Source organism: Miscanthus floridulus, chromosome 1, assembly GCF_019320115.1.
Source record: "Miscanthus floridulus cultivar M001 chromosome 1, ASM1932011v1, whole genome shotgun sequence".
NCBI classification, from domain to species: domain Eukaryota; kingdom Viridiplantae; phylum Streptophyta; class Magnoliopsida; order Poales; family Poaceae; genus Miscanthus; species Miscanthus floridulus.
In genome coordinates, this window is record NC_089580.1 from 198,673,722 (window position 1) to 198,692,838 (window position 19,117).

Consider the following 19,117-nt stretch of genomic DNA (forward strand, 5'->3'; position numbering starts at 1 on the left):
TAATATAGCGAATCGTGCTTGCAAAACCCCAAAAGCCCGTTCAACATATTTTCTGGCAGCTTCTTGAAATTTTGCAAATAATTTGTATTTCTCACTATAAGGCAATGGGATTGTCTTGACAAAGGTTATCCACTCTGGGTAGATGCCGTCAGCTAGGTAGTACCCCATATTGTACTGGTTCCCATTCACTGTAAACTAAACTGTAGGAGCACGTCCTTGTAATATGTTTGTAAACAACGGTGACTGATTCAAGACATTAATGTCATTGTTTGAACCAGGAACACCAAAAAAAGCATGCCATATCCACAAATCATGTGAGGCAACTGCTTCAAGCATGATTGTTGATACTCCTTGATCACCACGAGTATACTGGCCTTTCCAAGCAACCGAACAATTCTGCCAATGCCAATGCATACAATCAAGACTCCCTAACATTCCAAGAAAGCCACGAGCTTCACTTACATGTAGTAACCGCCGGGTATCTTCTTCAGTGGGTCTTCTTAGATATTCTGACCAAAATTTAGTCTAATGCCTTTCACAAATCTAGTCAAGCACTCAATGGCAGTGCTTTCAGCAATCCTTAAACCTTCATCCAATAGATCTGTGGGGCTACCGTAGGCCAACATTCGCATAGCTGCTGTGCACTTAAGTAAAGGTGAAAAACCCAGCTTGCCAAAGGCATCTATACGTTGACGAAAATACGGAGACCACTCACCAAGGGTGTGCACAATACGCTCAAATAGATGCCTCTTCATCCTAAACCTTCGCCTGAATTGAGCATCAGTGTATACTGGGTTGTCGCAAAAGTAATCAGCTTGTAACCTCATGTTTAAATCTTCCCGATTTCGATCTATGTACCTTCGAGTCCCACTTCGGCGCTGATTGGTATTGTTACCAACCAGCTGAGCAACCTCTAAATCAACTTCCTCTTGAATCTCACTTGGTTCTGGATCCTCACTTTCTTGGTTTGATGAAGATGTGTAAGCCCCTAATTCATTGTGCTTCAGTCTCTTGTTCGTATGTATGTCTTGGTTTTCTGGTCTCTTTGCCCATTTTGGTTGGTTTCTCACGTGTTTCCACCAGTACTCAAACATGAATGGTTTATTTCCCTTTGATTCTCCCTTGTAAATTGCATGGGCTTTCTCTAGAATCTGGTCATCAGATTCACCACTGCCATGTGCTCTATTCATTCTGATCCAACACCTATTGAAGTGCACTACCAACTTGTTTGTCTTGGTGTAGTGTAACTTGCACTGTGAAACCGACCTCCTTCGATCTGGTGTGACCAAGCTATTGAATTCTGCTACAATTTTCTTTCAAAAGTCATTGCCCTTTTGTCCATTCCCCTTGACTGAATCAACAGAATTATGCAGCCATGCACTAACTAGTTTCAGATCCTCATCCTCTGTCCAATTCATACACCCTCCTTTCTTTTCTTCATCATCACTGTTATCACTCCATACCTGATTGGTATCATCTTCATTGTTTTGTGGTGCAACAGAGATTGGCGAGGCTGGACTTGATCCTGCAACAGGATGAGGAAAAGCCATAGACTCAACTGGTGAGGAAGATTGAACAGCTTCACTTGCAGCTCCTCTTCCAAACACAGGACCAGGATAAAAGTTGAAGTTGGCTTCATATTGCATGCTGTATGGTTGGTATTGAGGCATGCGGTAAGGATTGAAGTTTAATGAAAAATGATGCTGGAATTGTTGATTGAATTGAGGTGAAATATTGGCTGGAAATCGTGGCGTTGGGTAATGTGGGAATGGTTGGTTGCCTCTGTTGTGTTCCTCAGATGAGGACTTTGAAGGATTGTATCCGGATGGATCATCCATGGTGTTCTTTTTTTGTTCTGTAGTGTAGGTTTCAGAAATTTGTGGTCCATGTGTATGCTTGTGTCCATATTTGTAGAACAAAATTGATGTGAGAACTATGCTACAGGTTGCCAACGGCTAGTTGGCATGACAACGGTCCGAAAGGACAACGGTCGAGTGAACAGTACTCTGACACATTTTTTATTGCTTGCACCGGGTGCCCAAATTAGCCACAGGTGCCTGCTAGATAGCACCGGCGCTCCATCGTGATGCACCTGTTTTTCTTCTCTCTCTCCTGCTAGCACCTCCTTAGCAAGTACGCTGGAGCTGCCCTTATGGATCGCGGCCATGTCAAAACAGCAAAGCAACAAACGGGACGAGAGCATCGCCGTGGCGCCTCCCATGACGTCGCGGTTCGGTGGACGAAATCGTCGGCAGCTGGACCCTTAGCCACGTCAAGGCCATGGACGCCTCCATCATCGCCTCATCGCCATGGCCTATTACAGACAGGAGATCACAATCCAAAGGCACAAGGATTTGAACCGTTCCACGCTACCGGACACAGATTTCCAAAGAGTTGAGCTCAGAAATACCACAAATACCAAACATTTGAATGATCTATACTATGCCTCTTCAGTTAAACACTGGTGAATTTCTTATTGCATCTACAGGCCAACATGCACCAAACCATAACAACTCTGTACATGACTGGTAACTTGATGATGAACATCCCAAAAGGAACACTGTCCCCCTCCTCTACCATGACTAGTGCATTCTTTTCTCCCCCACAGAGGACACTGATCCTTCCTATGTACACTGGCTACAGAGTTCAAAACTGAAAACAACAAAGAAGCACATGAAAAGAGCAATAGTCTTGCATAGTCAGCCTGAACTCCTACCATCAGCCTCACTAGAACTCTCTGTCAAGCAGGTCACTCAGAGACCGCTTCAATCAAAAAGGCTCTGACGAAATGGAACTTGAGTACTTGACAGCTTCAATTTCATCAGCGCTCCTACCGGTCTCATCTGACCGAGGTGTCTTGCTGCTCATGGAGACATGCATGTAGTCTCGGCCGGGGGCTTAAGCCCTAAGCGTACTGCCCAGTCCTCCTACCACCTCTCCATCTGGATGGCGTGCTGACGGGTTGCGGCGACACGCTGCTCGCAGGGGAGCTCACGGATGCAGGCGGCGGGCGCTCAGGGGTGTATGTCTGGCTTGCGACATGGTTCAGGCCTATCACGACATCGGAGATGATTGGGCGGACATGCGGCTGGTCTTGGAGGCACATGATGCTGATCACGACTAGCTGGTTCAGTGCTGATGACGGGTAGCAGCCCAGCAGAGATGGATCAGCGAGCCGGTAGAACTTCCTCTTATCATGCAGGAATGGTCTCGACTGCAAAATTCAGAGAAAACAATAAGGTGCTCCACGCTGTATGAATGGAAAACTTTAGACCTTTTATACTAGGTAACAAGGCAAAGCTGCTTACCCATGTTAACAGAGACTGCTCTGGTTTAGGCCTTGAGGCATCATAAATCCTCCTTCCTGTGATCAGTTCCAACAGAAGAACACCGAAACTGTATATGTCGGATTTCATGGTAAGTTTACCACTCACGACATAGTCAGGAGCACAGTAGCCATAGGTACCCATAACTCTTGTGGACACATGAGTTCTGTCTCCGACAGGTCCAACTTTTGCAAGCCCAAAGTCAGAGAGCTTCGGGCTGAAGTCTTCACCAAGCAGAATATTAGCAGCTTTCATATCACGGTAAATGACAGGTGGATCAGCCACATTGTGCAAGTAAGAAAGCCCTTCTGCGACTCCAACAGCTATCCTCACACGTGTGTTCCAGTCAAGTAGTTTCTTGCCAAGAGGCACATCTATTCAAAGGTGAAAAGAAACCTCTGTGAATCGAACGATAACAAAAGAAAAATGTAGATGTAAATGTGCAATGGCACCAATGGAAATATTTCATCAGAATAATTTGAGTGGCTTATGCTTATCTGCAGCTTCAGATTTTTATAGTAAAAACAACAGCTCCCAGAATCCATAAGCATAGCAACACATGCAGTGGGCTACACCGCTATACAAAGCTCCAAAATACTCAAGCAAAGAAAAAAACAAAAAGACTTGAGGGCTCACATGATGCCCATACCTAGCTCTGCTATCATCAGGAAGAACATGTCATGTTCAGACATGAGACAAGCCATGAGAACCTCAGGACTTCAATAATTCTCTGTGGGGACAATTTGGCTAGCCCTTAGGTATTATGTTGCTGAACAATTTTGGCATAGTCTGTTAGAATAAGGAGTTTTTTCAGGTCTGTCTCTAAAACGAACAATTATTATAAATATTTTGTGTTGGTTGCATGATGGTATCAATACAGTGTTGTACACATGCACCCTTTTACAGAATTAGTGGTTCATTGGTTTGACAACTGAGTTGCCATTTCACAGAATGAGTGGTTCACAGTTTTGACTACACAGTTATCAAATAAAATTGCTGATATTAAAAAGTTTGTCTAGTTCTTTTTTTGAAAGGTATTTTGTCTTAAATGGAGCACAATTAATGCATCATAGAGATAACTCTGACTCTCAAAAGTCACAAGACATAGACAAACAACAGTAATTTTCAAATTCACTTCAATAGAAATTGGACACAGTTTCGACAGTTTGCAACATAGACAAACAACAACAAGCAGCAACATCCATAGTTTTGACAGCAAGCAGAACATATCAGTTGCTTCTAGGAAAGAGGAGATGCAAACCAACTGCACAGACATGATGAAAGGAGGCATGCGTTTAATTATATGGCTGAAGCATATAACAAAATAACAGTTGCAGTTCAAACAAAAAAATATATATGAATGTGAAGAGAAATTGGAGCCTTTCCAAAAAAGTTAAGATATGGGAGTACAGCAGGCAGACAGATTAAGTAGGCATCTTAACGATTATTCTGGTACAATTGAAAATCTTAGCTTTTAAATGAGTTGAAAAGACGTCCTGGATTCAAATAAACAAGGCAACAGAAACAAAACAGCAGATGGTGGTGAAACTTCGTTACTCTTTGTTTTTCGCTGGCAGGGCTAGAGCATTACTAGCAATAATAAATTGCTGGTAGGTTATTTTGTGCTTACTGGCACAATCAGCACCTAGCTTAAATTAGCAGATCTGAGCCTGTTCGCTGGTTGGTTTCTGGGCTGATAAGCCCGGCAGGTGCTGGTTTGTTATGAGAGGAAAACACCGTTGACTGGGTGATAAGCCCTGGCTGAAACCAACAAGCGAACAGGTTCTTGCCAGTAAAAACAAAACAAAAAGGTATTATTGGGGTTATCATATTCATGGTAATTCATTCATGTTTATAGTAGCAGGGTTAACTAGATTAGCTAGTATTGCCCGAGCTTAGGTATAGTCACACAGGAACTGACATCTGCAGTCATTGCGCATGGTGAGGGCAAAAGTGCTTGGGGCTGCTATGCATGGGTAGACCTGTCGTGCATGTTGGGCAGGCTTCGAGTGATTCAGGACAAAATGTGTCTCGATTTTGCGTTATGAAACGGTTTCACTTTTATTAGAATTTCTAAGTTAATTAAAAAGTAAAAATATTCGTTGAGGCTTCAGAAGCTCAGAGTGAACACAAACTGAATAATCAAAGCACATAAACAGGCACAGACTAACGGTAATAGTATTCATAGCAGCAGAGAAGTTAAATCAACATCTGACAGGAAGTTTTTAAGGAACAAAGAAAAAAGATCATCCATTTCTTGAACCCAAAAAGGAAAATCATATAATGGTACTGATTTCTATCTTTCATTTTATCCAATTGTGCATTAAAGTTATGCAATCTCCAAGAGTTATGAAATGTCCAATTAGTTGCCCCAAATCTTTTCCCCTTAAACACTACAGCAACTTGCTATCACAAACCAAAAGGGAAAAGGCAGAGAACTGTCATAAATCGAAGGCGAAAAGGTAGGCAAGCATTTCAATTGATATCTGCAATCGGCGCAAAAAATGGACAGACCCCTGAGATACCAACTCCTGGAGTACACTGCACACATTCGCAGCTACCCCCAACCAAGAACCACAGAAAGCTGAAGAACAAAGAGTTTACCAAACAGATGGCTCTCCAGGCTTCCGAACGGCATGTACTCGTACACCAGCAGTCTCTCGTCCCCCTGCGCGCAGAACCCGACCAAGCTGACAAGATTGCGGTGGTTGAGCATTGTCAGCATGAGCACCTCGACCAAGAACTCGTTCCTCCCCTGCACGCCATCTCGAGCGAGCTGCTTCACTGCCACCATCTGCACACACAAAAAAGGAAAACGCATAGGGTGCCGTCTGTCACGGTACTGTCAAATCTTTATCTTTAGCCATATAAAACCTCTAAAAAAAATAAGTTCTTTCTTACCTGTCCGTTGATCTTGCCCTTGTACACCTTCCCAAATCCACCTTCTCCGATGAAATTGGCCTCGTTGAAGTAGCCGGTGGCCACAAGCAGATCCTTGAAGGTGAAGCTGTGGGCGTAGCCGTTGGCCACATCCGGCGCGACCTTCCTCCTCGCATCGGGCCCTGTTTCACGGCAAGAGTCAGGCACAGCAATCCAGGCCACAAGACCCAACCGAACGCACTGCGGAAGTGCGGATGGGAATCGAGAACGGACCTGACGAGTCGTCGTGCTTGGAGGGCTTGAGGTCCTCATCCACCTCCGGCGCGAAGCACCCGAAGCAACCCAAACCCATCAGAACGGCGCAGGCAGATGTTGTCGATGAAGTATTTGCTGCCGCAACGCAACCAGACTGGCAGCACTCCCAAGAACAGAGCCGACCAAGGAGACGAGCGAGAGGAGAGAGGAGAGGGGGGAGGGAACAGGGAAGGGAGGACAGAGGGAGAGGACTATCACAAGGAAGCGGCTATTAATGCACGGCCAAAGCGGGCAACAAGGGAAACACGGCGATGGCCCCCAAGAAATCCGTAAAAAGGTTCCAAATCAGGAGCTCGACTGATCAGCGACCGGCGACGGATTGCATTGCAGGGTCAGGCAGGGCATCTCCAGTTCCCGTGCGCGGGAGCCAAACTCATTGGCTTCTTCCGCCGGGGCGCCTCCGGCGGAGGAGCGGCGGGAGGGGGCGCCGGAGGGAGAAGGAAACAACGCGTATGGACTGTGGACTGTTTGAAGAGAGGGGCGAGGGAGGGGACGACTCGGGGGACGGATTGCGGCTTATAAGAGGCAACGGCGCGAGTGATTTGGCAAGAAATCATACCGCGTGTTGGTTGGGTTGTGGCTCGTCCTAAACGATCGTAAATTTTTAGTTGAAATAGTATTTTTCTCTCGTATAAATTAGTTAATAGTATTTTTTCACAAACCAGCAACGATATGAATCAACCAACCGAACAGACTAACAGCGCCGTGGGGACGGGAAGGAAAGGAGGCCCCGACACGGCCCCCACGGTGAATCGTGAGGAGGAGGAGGAGCTTGTTTAATTGGTGGTTTTTTTTTAGAAAATGGTAATGTAGCACTTTCGTTATTATTTGGTAATCAGTGTTCAATCATAGTTTAATTAGGCTTAAAAGATTCGTCTCGTGAATTTTGTCTAAACTGTGTAATTAGTTTTATTTTTTATTTATATATAATGCTTCATGCATACGTCCAAAGATTCGATGTGACGAGAAATCTTAAAAAATTTTGCAAAATTTTAGGAACTAAACAACACCCAAGACAAACGCCGGAATCATATCGCGTTCCACCAGAGCAGGCACGGAGCCAGCGGTGGGGCTAGGGGGGCTCCAGCCCCCCCTACCGCTCGCGAGCAAGCGAAGCCCCGTAGAGCCGATGTACAGATAGGAGGGACTGAGATTTGCTGAACCTCTTTTCTTACTAATTATCGTTGTTTAGCCCCTCTTAAGTTTTTTCCAGCTTCTTCCCTGCACGAGAGTAATTTCTTGGCTCCTCTGGCTCCACAAAGATTATCTATACTGCACCTTCTTCCGACCCGCGGGCGGCCAGGGGGTCGATCAATTTCTACGGGAACATAACGTCAGCGGACTACGAAGCGCTGGGCGGGCGGTGGATTCTGACGCCGGCGGCCATTCTCGTGCGCGGTTGTGTCCTTTCTCGGATCGCAAAAAAGGGTTCTTGCCTGTCGGGTTTTCCCGCGAGCTGGGAAAGAGAGAGAAGAGCGTGATTGATAGAAAGAGAAGAGCGTGATTAGGAGAAAGTGATGATTTCTTTGGCGTGTCCCGCGTGCACTGTAATCTCGTTGCCTGAACAATGCTACGGTACTTTTTTATTTATTATTACTAGAAAGTAATATCTTAAGTAAATCTAAACCATTAATTAATTTCTAAGATTTTCTAATTAATTAATTAACGTAGGAAAATAAAAAGATATTATCAAATCCTCTTAATTAACCAGCGGCAGTGCGGCACGGCTCCTTCCTTTTCCGTGAGGCAGCTTTCCTTTTCTCATCCTGCAGCTGTAGCCTGAGGTGCTCCAGCGGCCGTGTCCAAAAGTTTAGAAGGTTATGCTAATCAAATCATGTCATGTTTAAAGTTGCTAAATAAAAGGATCTACAACATCTAATAGATCATACATCTATGAATTGGATCTAGAAAAATATTTTCTATCAGTCTTGTTAGCGCCCGGAGGTCTGTCGCGTCTGTCCGGGCAAACGAGCGCACAGCAGGTCGGGCTCGCGAGGGAGCGCACCGGTAGTGGGTCTACGCCGCCCCGGACATCGCCCACGCCTCCCCAAACATCATCCGCACCGCTGGCCGCTTTCCACGCGCATTCTATGTGCAACACTCAATCTACTTTTGAAACATCCGGATGCAACAGCTGCAAACATACAAAAGAAGACAAATAAAACACTTCAAACAAGTGTTTGAAACAATTACGAAAACGCCTAAAAACATTTGAAACACATTGCAAACATATACAACATCCAGATGAAACACTCGCAAACATACGTACGAAACACCTTAAAACACTTGAAACATGTGATTGCTACGTGCATGTATATGCATGCCTATATGCAACATCCATATCTACTTTTGCAACATCCAGATAAAACACTTGCAACATTCGTCTAGAACAGATGAAACATTTTGAACATACACGTGAAACATACGTGTATAGCCATTACAACATGTACAACATCCTGATATACTTTTGTAACATCGATATACAACACTTGCAACATATCTCTGAAACATCTAAAATACTTGAAACATACTATTGCAGCATGCGCTTTCAGCATAGCATCTGCTTGCTGCTTGGACGAACAGAGGCTCGTCAACACGGAGCTCGATGCCGCGGAGTGGTGCGTAGGTCGCCGGTGTGGAGCTCGTTGGTGGCACGGACCTCGGCAGAGATAGGGTCAGGCGGATGGAGCACGGCCGCGACGGGAGGCGCAAGTCCAGGCAGGGGCACACGACGCCGGTGGCCGACGGGACCGTGCAGCGTGAGCGGGGGCGGCGCGGCCGCGGGCGGGGTTCGTCCCGGAGCAGAGGCGCGCAGCACGCTGAGCGAGCAAGTGACGTGGGCGGAGGCGGTGTGGGCAAGACGCAAAGCCAGCGAACGACTTATATGGGGTCTGTCTATCCGGTAGACCTTTCCTTATTCATCAGGCACCATAGCAAAGCTCTATATATGTATTTAAAAATAAAAATATTTGACTTCTCAAAAAATAAAAATGATATTTTATATTAAAAAATGACATTCTTTATACTCCTTGCATTCACTGCAGCCGGTGGATATTTTTCGTCCTCCTTGCATTCAGTGGGTGCACGGCGACCGGCGAGGTACTGACGAAATTGGAGTCACCATTCACTGCAGGCTTCATGAAGGCTCTGTTTAGTTCGTGAAATTTGGAAATTTGGCTACTGTAGTACTTTCGTTTTTATTTGGCAATTAGTGTTCAATCATAGATTAATTAGGCTCAAAACGTTCGTCTCGCGATTTTCAACCAAACTGTGCAATTAGTTTTTTTCGTCTACATTTAATGCTCCATATACATATCGCAAAATTCGATGTAATGGCTAACATTTTTTAGAAAACTTTTTGGAAACTAAACGCAAACACAACTTCCTTGTGAGAGGAGGGAGACGACGAAGATGCACACATCATCCCATCCCGGTCAATGGGCCCTGTTCGCTGGTTAGTTTCTATGCTGATTTGGATTGACGGGTGCTGGTTTATTGTGAGAGAAAAATACTATTGACTAACTGGTTTGAGCTGGCAGAAACCAACGAGCGAACAGACTGGCACTCCGCACTCCATTTATTTTCCCTGGGATTCCACAACGGATGACGATTGTTTACCATTTTCTGATTTGACACTGGATTTCCTTTTTACCAATCTTCTGATTTGACACTGGATTTACTTTTTATCGATCATCAAGGCCTGGTTTAGATTGAAAGTTTTTTTTTAACCTGATGAATAGTATCACTTTCGTCTTATTTGACAAATATTGTTCAATCGTGGACCAACTAGGCTCAAAAGATTCATCTCGTGATTTCTAACTAAACTATGTAATTAGTTATTTTTTTTATCGACATTTAATATTTCATACAAGCGGCTAAAAATTAATGTGATGGAGAGAGTGAAAAAACTTAGAATTTAGAGTGATCTAAACAAGACCCAAATCATCGCAGAGTAAACTAGAGGGGAGAAGATTGTTTTTCATCAGGAACAGTGTTTTCTGGCTGATTTTATGACCAGCCGAACGGCCCAGAGAAGGGAGGACAGGACGGATCAATCTGACGAGGGCAGGAGGAGCAATTGCCACATGAATGCATGGCATTGCCACGCTGTAGAGCGCACTGCCATCCACAGTGCAGAGAGTAAATACGGTCTGGTTTGTTCGGATCAAGTGATCAACGCACAGACCTGTGGAGTGGAGTGGAGGAGACGACAGGGCGTCAAGCTGGATCGTTAATGCGTTGCAATACTGCATCCATCGGCCCGAACGTAGTACGTGCCTTGCTCCGCATTGTCCAAGTGCAATGCATGCTGCGCTTTCTGAGTGATTCCTTTTGTTTTTCAACCTGGACGAATGCTTTGTAATCTTGTTTTTCTTTAAAAAAAACTAGATGATGTACTACTAAGGTCAATGGTCCTAGTTTCAAAAAAAAAGGTCATGTTAGGCTGTGTGTGCACGTAATTTTTTATCGAAGTAATATTATTTTAATAAGTAATTACAAATCTAGATGACGTTATAGAAAATTTACAAAAATTGATGCCTATCAGGCATTTGGAAAGCCGACTGCACATTTATAGTTGTCGCCGCCTGAATGCCGATTGCTCATGCCACCTAAGTCTGAGAATGGCCACGTGAAACAAATTTGTGCCCATAGCCATATCGTCGCCCGAAGGCCAATCGGCTATCCTGTGGCTAATAAGCCTCAGACAAAGCTTGCCTTGCATTTACTATTATATACTATAGTGTGCGTGTTGCATGTGATTTGGGTATTAGATGCCTTTGTTGGAATCCAGCAAGGAGGCGGCAGTTGAGCAGTGATGGAACTGGACACCGTGTTTCATTTTGTGAGAACTCGTATCAATAAAATTTGAATATGACTATCTCTACTTCTAAAGAAACCAAACTGGGATCGTTCACAGGCAGAACGAAAGTTACCGACTCCGCTGCCTCTCCCGTACCTCCAATCAGCCGCGAGCTCGCCGCCTTCCTCCCCCAATTCCACCACACTCCTCTCCGCACCATCTCCCTCGCCATTGTCTCAACTCCCTCCATCACCTCCTCCATCGCCAAGACCACGCACAGCGCCACCCTTCCCTCCTCCTCCTCTAGCGGCAACGGTGGTAGGTACACCGGCGTTTTTTCCTTGCTCTAATGTGTTGAAATTTTCTTGCTCCTAATGGGTGGGAATTTTTTTTGCACCCGTGGCAACGCACGGGCAAAAGGCTAGTAGTGGAAGATTTAAAATCTTGCAAATGATTATGACTATTGATATAAAATTTAACATTCATATGTAAATAAGCAAATGATTATGACTCCCCGCAGGAGCGAATATTTCATGATTTAATTGTGTTTATGCTTTTAGTGGTAAGTGACGTTTCCGTTGACAATGAGGCATCCGTGATCACTTCGTCAATCTTGAGAATTTGTTGGCTAAGCTTTCGAAGATGCTCTAGGGGTAGGGTTTACGTGCGTACGTTCATAGGGGTGAGTGTGCGTGCATTGTACTGCGTAATTCTAAAAAAAAGATATTAAATCTAACTTAATATCGAAAGTTATTAAATTTAACTTAATATTGTTTTGATGGGATCGTTTTGTAGTGAGAAATGTTTTAGATTTTTGGGCTACCTGGCACTAGAACTAGAATTTTTTATTTTATCTTAAAACCAAAAATTTTAAAAAGAGAACGTCACAAACTAAATTTTCACAAACCAGCGTCTAGTCGCCCCAAATGTCGTAGGCGACTCGTATTACAGTCCCCATGATTCAAACAATATCAAGTTTGATTAAATATATATTAGAGTACTACTATTTGTGATGTATAATAAAGAGTAAAGTTCATGACCGGTCCTTAAACTTGTGAGGTGTCATCCCAGTCCCCAAACTCTAAAAGTACGTCATTTCGGTGCTTAAACTCTGTTTGGGACCAAGAACGCCTCCCAACGGCAGCGAGCGACATCACACCTGCGGGTTCCCAAGCTGCCAGTGCGACCCCGCCCAACACCCCGACGTCGGCCGATGCGGGGGAGCCCGGTGGCTATGGACCGCGACACCTTGCCGCCCGGACACCCAGACGAGGGGCAATGGGAGAGTGAGTGCATCATCCAACGCAACACCGCCATCGACGATGCTGATGCCGGTCTGCGCTTCTCCATCACCGCAATGGACGCGGACGCGACACGCGCCGTCTCCACCGCCAACGTGTGGCAGAACCACCCGAAATAACACGCTTTCAGAGACGCTCGTTTTCCACTAGACACTAAGCATCCTGAAAGTTAGCTACACCAGACAGTTCCGTCGAGCACACCCCATGGGAGAACTCAAAACAATCCACGTTTTACATCCAGAATCTAATAATGAGTACGAGCTTACAATATTTAGTCTATTTCATACAACAAGAGTTCTTGTAAATTATTTATTATAATACCAGAGTTTAGAGTGTGATAATTAAACAGTGGAATGAAAATAAACATCTAGTGGAAATGATACAAGGATCCGTCTGTGCCCACTAGAAGAATCCTCCACACAGGAGCTACTCCTCAAGCTGCACCTGCAACAGGGGTAAAATAAACCCTAAATACACAATGTACTCGCAAGACTTACCCGACTAGTGGGAATAGTTTCCCGACTCTCAAAGATATTGTAGGCAGTATGGGTTTGTTGTTGTCTTTTTGTTTGCGAAAAGCATTACTAGAAGTATGTCCTGAAGATTAAGTTTAATTAGTAGTCATGATTACTTCGTTAGGTAACCATTCTAGGCAAGCACTTGTTCTACTTTCAAGCAAGAGTTTAGCAATCAAAACCATTTTACCATCTTTCATCTTCCAGTTCTTACTACGGTGCTAGACCATAGTCAAGCCGTACCGTTTCACAAAAACGGCAATTCGTGAACCAATGTATTCCAGCTGGGTACCCCAAAACACACACCCCGTTTGTACCCCAGGCACAAACAAGACCAACCCATTCCACTCCTAAGGTCCCTGTTCAATGGTGACCGACAAACCAGCATGGATACTCTCTTCGCCCTCGTCTCTTGGCAGCTGTGGAGGGAGAGGAACGCAAGATGCTTTTGGGAATCGATGTCCACGGTCACTGAGCTGCTGCAAGTCATCGAGACAGAAGCAGACTGGTGGATACAGGCGAGGGCGTCCGGGTTGAGTGCATTGGCGCAAGACTAACGGTCTCCTTCATCACGCCGGTCATGGATGTATGGTTCAAAATGTAGTCTGTAACAAAACACTAACGGCGGGAGCGGCACTCTTGTAATTTGAAACTCTTTTCCTTCTAATACAATGATACGCACACTCGTGCGTATTCGAGAGAAAAAAAACTCTGTTTGGGTCTTATTTTTGTCAAACAGGTCTGGACCTACATGTCAGCTCTATCACTCATCAATAGTCTGTCTCATGGCAAGGGTCGGCTCGTCGGTGGTTTGGCGTGGTTGCTCACCCGCACAACTATGGCATTGGTGCTTGCCCACGCCTGTTCATGAGTAGCCAGGGTCTATGACGGTTGGACTACCCTTGCTCTGATGTTTGATCTCATTGATGACTGACGAGGAGTACCCCTCGGTAGGCATCCTTAGCGCGTCGTTGGTGTACATAAACCGCATCAGGCTTCGGAACGCCGCCGTTCAGACATCGTGCAGCGTGATGCAGTCCATCCTAGCGTCTGCCACGGTGCCAAAGGGCTGCGCTCTGAACATCGATGAGCGCACGGAATGTTTCGCCGCCCACCGAGAAGGAGACGTCCGACGTCGACGCAGTCCAGCAGCCAAGGTGGCTACCCAGGTCGGAGGCGAGCACAGAGATGCGGTCATTGTCTAGAACTATGATTCGTTGAGCAGCACGAGATGACGTATGGGCGCATCGTCGAGCAAGTGCAGCAGCTAGAACCAGAGGGGCCATGCTCACCATCGCCGACATGATGCGTGGCGGCGGCTGCTGCTCGCGCGTGTGCCGGTGGCTCGCTCGTGACCCTGTGCAGCAGCAGCTGCTCGCCTGCGCGGCCGTGGTGCATGTGTGCAGAAGAGGCGGCTCGCACGCCTGCCTGTGCGCAGCAGTGGCGGCTCGCCCGCCTGCCTGTGCGCCGTGGCGGCGGCTCGCTCGTGTCGTGGCAGCAAGGAAGAAGATGGTGATTATATTCAAAATAGTCCCTCATGAAGTTTATAAATATTTATATAATTTATGTGTCTAGGTGATTTTGTTTCTAACCCCGCTAATCTTTTATTTCAAGCAATCAAGTCTTATCTCTGCCTGCGGACACGAATCCATACCCATTTAGATGAAAATGAGACCCAGACAGTGTTTAAGGACCGGTGACACACTTTCTGAGTTCTGGGACTACGATGACACACCCCCGCAAGTTCGAGGACTAAAAAATTGGAAGCAGCATGTGAATTTAGAAGTTCTATATGTACCTAGACGCTCAGTAGCCGATAGGTGCACAGCGTACTAGTTATTAGTTGGGCTGCTTTGACGTCTTCACATGCCGCATGGCTTGTCGGTCTCTCAGTAGCCGATAGGTGTGCAGGATGCTAGTTTTCAATTTGGCTACTTTGAATTTTTTCACTATCCGCATGGCTTGTCAGCGCTCAGTAGCCGATAGGTGTCCGCTCGGGCGATGGATAGCCTACCGGATGCTAGTTTTGCAATTTTATAAAAACAACATCTAGATATGCAATTATTTATTAAAATAATATTATTTAAAAAAAAATATGTGTGTGCACTGCCTTGCGTTGCAATACTTGTAGGATTAAGGTTGGTTTAGTCTCTAGAACGTGTTTCTGCTACTAAAAAGTAGAAGGCCAATCAAATGGGTAGTCAAAAGCTGCTTTTCTAGAAATTGCTGCTTTCGCATAGTATAATTTTTGCATCATCTTAAATCCTATTTTTAGCTTCATCTTTCAACTTGTCCAAATGGATAGAAATAGAGAGGTGTGAAATCAGTCTACAAAATGATGGGGAATACTCTGTGAAATCAGCCTACAAAATGATGCACACCGGCTCCATTGCGATGACCGGCCACAGGTTAATCTAGAAAACCTAGGCACCCCTTCATGTGAAGATCTTCCTTTGGCTTGCAGTGAAACGGAGGCACTGGACAGGTGGCTGGAGTGCCAGACACGGCCTCGAAGAAAGGAAGTTTGTGCTATCTTTGCGACCAGGGACAGTAAACGATTTATCACATCATCGCCACATGTCCATTCTCCAGGGAGGTATGGTTCTATGTCCCGCAAGCGCTTCGGCGGCCACTACCGGTGGCCTCAGCAACGTCGTTAGCCTGGTGGCGCAGCCTAAGGTCCCTATTCAATGGTGACCGACAAACCGGCATGGACACTCTCTTCGCCCTCGTCTCTTGGCAGCTGTGGAGGGAGAGGAACGCAAGATGCTTCCTGGAATTGACGTCCACGGCCACTGAGCTGCTGCAAGTCATCGAGGCGGAAGCAGACCGGTGGATACAAGCGGGGGTGTTCGGGCTGAGTGCATTGGCGCAAGGCTAACGGTCTCCTTCATCACATCGGTCATGGATGTAAGGTTCAAAATGTAGTCTATAACAAAACACTAACGGCGGGAGTGACACTCTTGTAATTTGAAACTCTTTTCCTTCTAATACAATGATATGCACACTCGTGCGTATTCGAGAGAGAAAAAAAACTCTATTTGGGTCTTATTTTTGTCAAACAGGTCTGGACCTACATGTCAGCTCTATCACTCATCAATAGCCTATCTCATGGCTAGGGCCGGCTCGTTAGTGGTTTGGCGTGGTTGCTCACCCGCACACCTACGGCATCGGTGCTTGCCCGCTCCTATTCATGAGTAGCTAGAGTCTATGATGGTTGGACTACCCTTCCTCTGATGTCTGATCTCATCGATGACTGATGGGAAGCTCGCATCAGCTGGAAGTACCCCTCGGTAGGTAGCCTTAGCGTGTCGTTGGTGTACATAAACCGCATCAGGCTTCGGAACGCCACCAGTCGGACACCGTGCAGTGTGATGCAGTCCATCCTAGCGTCTGCCATGGTGCCAAAGGGTTGCGCTCTGAACACCGGCGAGCACGCGGAATGTTTCGCCGCCCACCGAGAAGGAGACATCCGACGTCGATGAGCCGTCGACGCAGTCCAGTAGCCAAGGTGGCTCCCTAGGTCAGAGGCGAGCACAGAGATGCGGTCATCATCCAAAACTATGATTCATCGAGCAGCACAAGACGACGTATGGGCGCATCGTCGAGCAGCTGGAGCCAGAGGGCGCCATGCTCACCATCACCGACATGATGCGTGGTGGCGGCTACTGCTCGTGCGTGTGCCGGCGGCTGCTCACCTGCATGGCCATGGTACCTGTGTGTGGAAGAGGCGGCTCGCACGCCTGCCTGTGTGTGGCGGTGGCGGCTCGCGCGCGCCCCTGTGGGGCAGTGGCTCGCCCGCCCGCCTGTGCACCGCGGCGACGGCTCGCTCGTGTCTTGGCAGCAAGGAAGAAGATGGTGATTATTTTCAAAATAGTCCCTCATGAAGTTTATAAATATTTATATAATTTATGCCTCTCAGTAGCCGATAGGTGTACTAGTTTTTAGTTGCTTGTTGGCCTCTCAGTAGCCGATAGGTGTACAAGATGCTAGTTTCCAGTTTGGCTGCTTTGATTTTTTCACTATCCGCATGGCTTGTCGGCGCTCAGTAGCCTATAGGTGTCTGCTGGGTCGCTGGATAGCCTACAGGATGCTAGTTTTGCAATTTTATAAAAACAACATCTAGATATGCAATTATTTATTAAAGTAATATTATTTCAAAAAAATACGTGTGTGCACTGCTTTGCGTTGCAATACTTGTAGGATTAAGGTTATATTTGGTTTAGTCTCTAGAAAGTGTTTCTGCTACTAAAAAGTAGAAGGCCAATCAAATAGGTAGTCAGAAGCCACTTTTCTAGAAATTGCTGCTTTCGCATAGTATAATTTTCGCATCATCTTAAATCCTATTTTTAGCTTCATCTTTCAACTTGTCCAAATGGATAGAAATAGAGAGGTGTGAAATCAGTCTACAAAATGATAGGGAATACTCTGTGAAATCAGCCTACAAAATGATGCACACCGGCTCCATTGCGATGACCGGCCACAGGTTAATCTGGAAAACTGGACACCCCTTCGTGTGAAGATCTTCCTTTGGCTTGCAGTGAAACGGAGGCACTGGACAAGTGACTGGAGGCCCAGCCACGGCCTCGAAGAAAGGAAGTTTGTGCTATCTTTGCGACCAGGGATAGCAAACGATTGATCACATCATCGCCACATGTCCATTCTCCAGGGAGGTATGGTTCTATGTCCCGCAAGCGCTTCGGCGGCCTTAACAACATTGTTAGTCTGGTGGCGCAGCCTAAGGTCCCTGTTCAATGGTGACCGACAAACCGGCATGGACACTCTCTTCGCCCTCGTCTCTTGGTAGTTGTGGAGGGAGAGGAACGCAAGATGCTTCCGGGAATCGACGTCCACGGTCACTGAGCTGCTACAAGTCATCGAGGCAGAAGCAGACCGGTGGATATAGGCGGGGGCGTCCGGGCTGAGTGCATTGGCGCTAGGCTAACGATCACCTTCATCACGCCGGTCATGGATGTAAGATTCAAAATGTAGTCTGTAACAAAACACTAACGGCGGGAGCGGCACTCTTGTAATTTGAAACTCTTTTCCTTCTAATACAATGATACGCACACTCGTGCGTATTCGAGAGAGAAAAAAACTCAGTTTGGGTCTTATTTTTATCAAACAGGTCTGGACCTACATGTCAGCTCTATCACTCATCAATAGCCTGTCTCATGGCAAGGGTCGGCTCATCGGCGGTTTGGTGTGGTTGCTCAACCAGACACCTACGACATCGGTGCTTGCCTGCGCCTGTTCATGAGTAGCCAGAGTCTATGACGGTTGGACTACCCTTGCTCTAATGTATGATCTCATCGATGACTGATGGGAAGCTCGCATTAGCTGGAAGTACCCCTCGGTAGGCAGCCTTAGCGCGACGTTGGTGTGCGTAAACCGCATTAGGCTTCAGAATGCCACCGGTCGGACACCATGCAACATGATGTAGTTCATCCTAGCATCTGCCATGGCGCCAAAGGGATGCACTCTGAACACCAACGAGCGCGCGGAACGTTTCATCGCCAACCGAGAAGGAGACGTCTGACGTCGATGAGCCGTCGACGTAGTCCAGCAGCCAAGGTGGCTCCCCGGGTCAGAGGCGAGCATAGTGATGCGGTCATCGTCCAGAACTACAACGTCGAGCAGCACGAGACGGCATATGGGCGCATCATCGAGCAACTACAGCAGCTAGAACCGGACGGGGCCATGCTCGCCATCGCCGACATGATGCGTTGCGGCGGCTACTGCTCATGCATGTGCCGGTGCCTCGCCCGTGACCCTATGCAGTGGTGGCTGCTCGCCTTTGTGGCTGTGGTGCATGTGTGCGAAAGAGGCGGCTCGCACGCCTGCCTGTGCGTGGCGGTGGTGGCTCGCCCGTGCCCCTGGTGGGCAGTGGCTCGCCTGCCTGCCTATGCGCTGTGGTGGCGGCTCGCTCATGTCGTGGCAGCAAGGAAGAAGATGGTGATTATTTTCAAAATAGTCCCT

At 46.6% G+C, this 19,117-nt stretch overlaps 1 protein-coding gene across 2 annotated transcripts; it reads right to left on the reverse strand.

Annotated features, from left to right (window-relative positions):
- Positions 1–2,449: 2,449 nt before the first annotated feature.
- Positions 2,450–7,006, reverse strand: LOC136449803 (probable serine/threonine-protein kinase PBL21). 2 transcript variants are annotated; one of them, XM_066450004.1, is made up of 5 exons: positions 6,480–7,006; positions 6,228–6,388; positions 5,931–6,120; positions 3,309–3,700; positions 2,450–3,214 (listed from the first exon to the last, which is right to left on the reverse strand). In XM_066450004.1, exons 1-5 carry the CDS (start codon positions 6,556–6,558, stop codon positions 2,906–2,908), a joined length of 1,131 nt encoding a protein of 376 aa, XP_066306101.1. In that variant the 5' UTR covers positions 6,559–7,006; the 3' UTR covers positions 2,450–2,905. The 2 variants fall into 2 exon arrangements, with proteins under 2 accessions (XP_066306101.1, XP_066306108.1); XM_066450011.1 differs by having other exon boundaries at positions 5,931–6,157.
- Between the last annotated feature and the right edge of the window lie 12,111 nt (positions 7,007–19,117).

What these genes read in the sequence shown, in the direction of transcription:
- LOC136449803 (XM_066450004.1), bottom strand. Translation starts at nt 6,558, where the DNA reads ATGGGTTTGGGTTGCTTCGGGTGCTTCGCGCCGGAGGTGGATGAGGAC. An exon ending in CAAGCACGACGACTCGTCAG is followed by an intron (nt 6,389 to 6,479) that starts GTCCGTTCTCGA and finishes GCCGTGAAACAG; the next exon opens with GGCCCGATGCGAGGAGGAAG. An exon ending in AGGGCAAGATCAACGGACAG is followed by an intron (nt 6,121 to 6,227) that starts GTAAGAAAGAAC and finishes TTGTGTGTGCAG; the next exon opens with ATGGTGGCAGTGAAGCAGCT.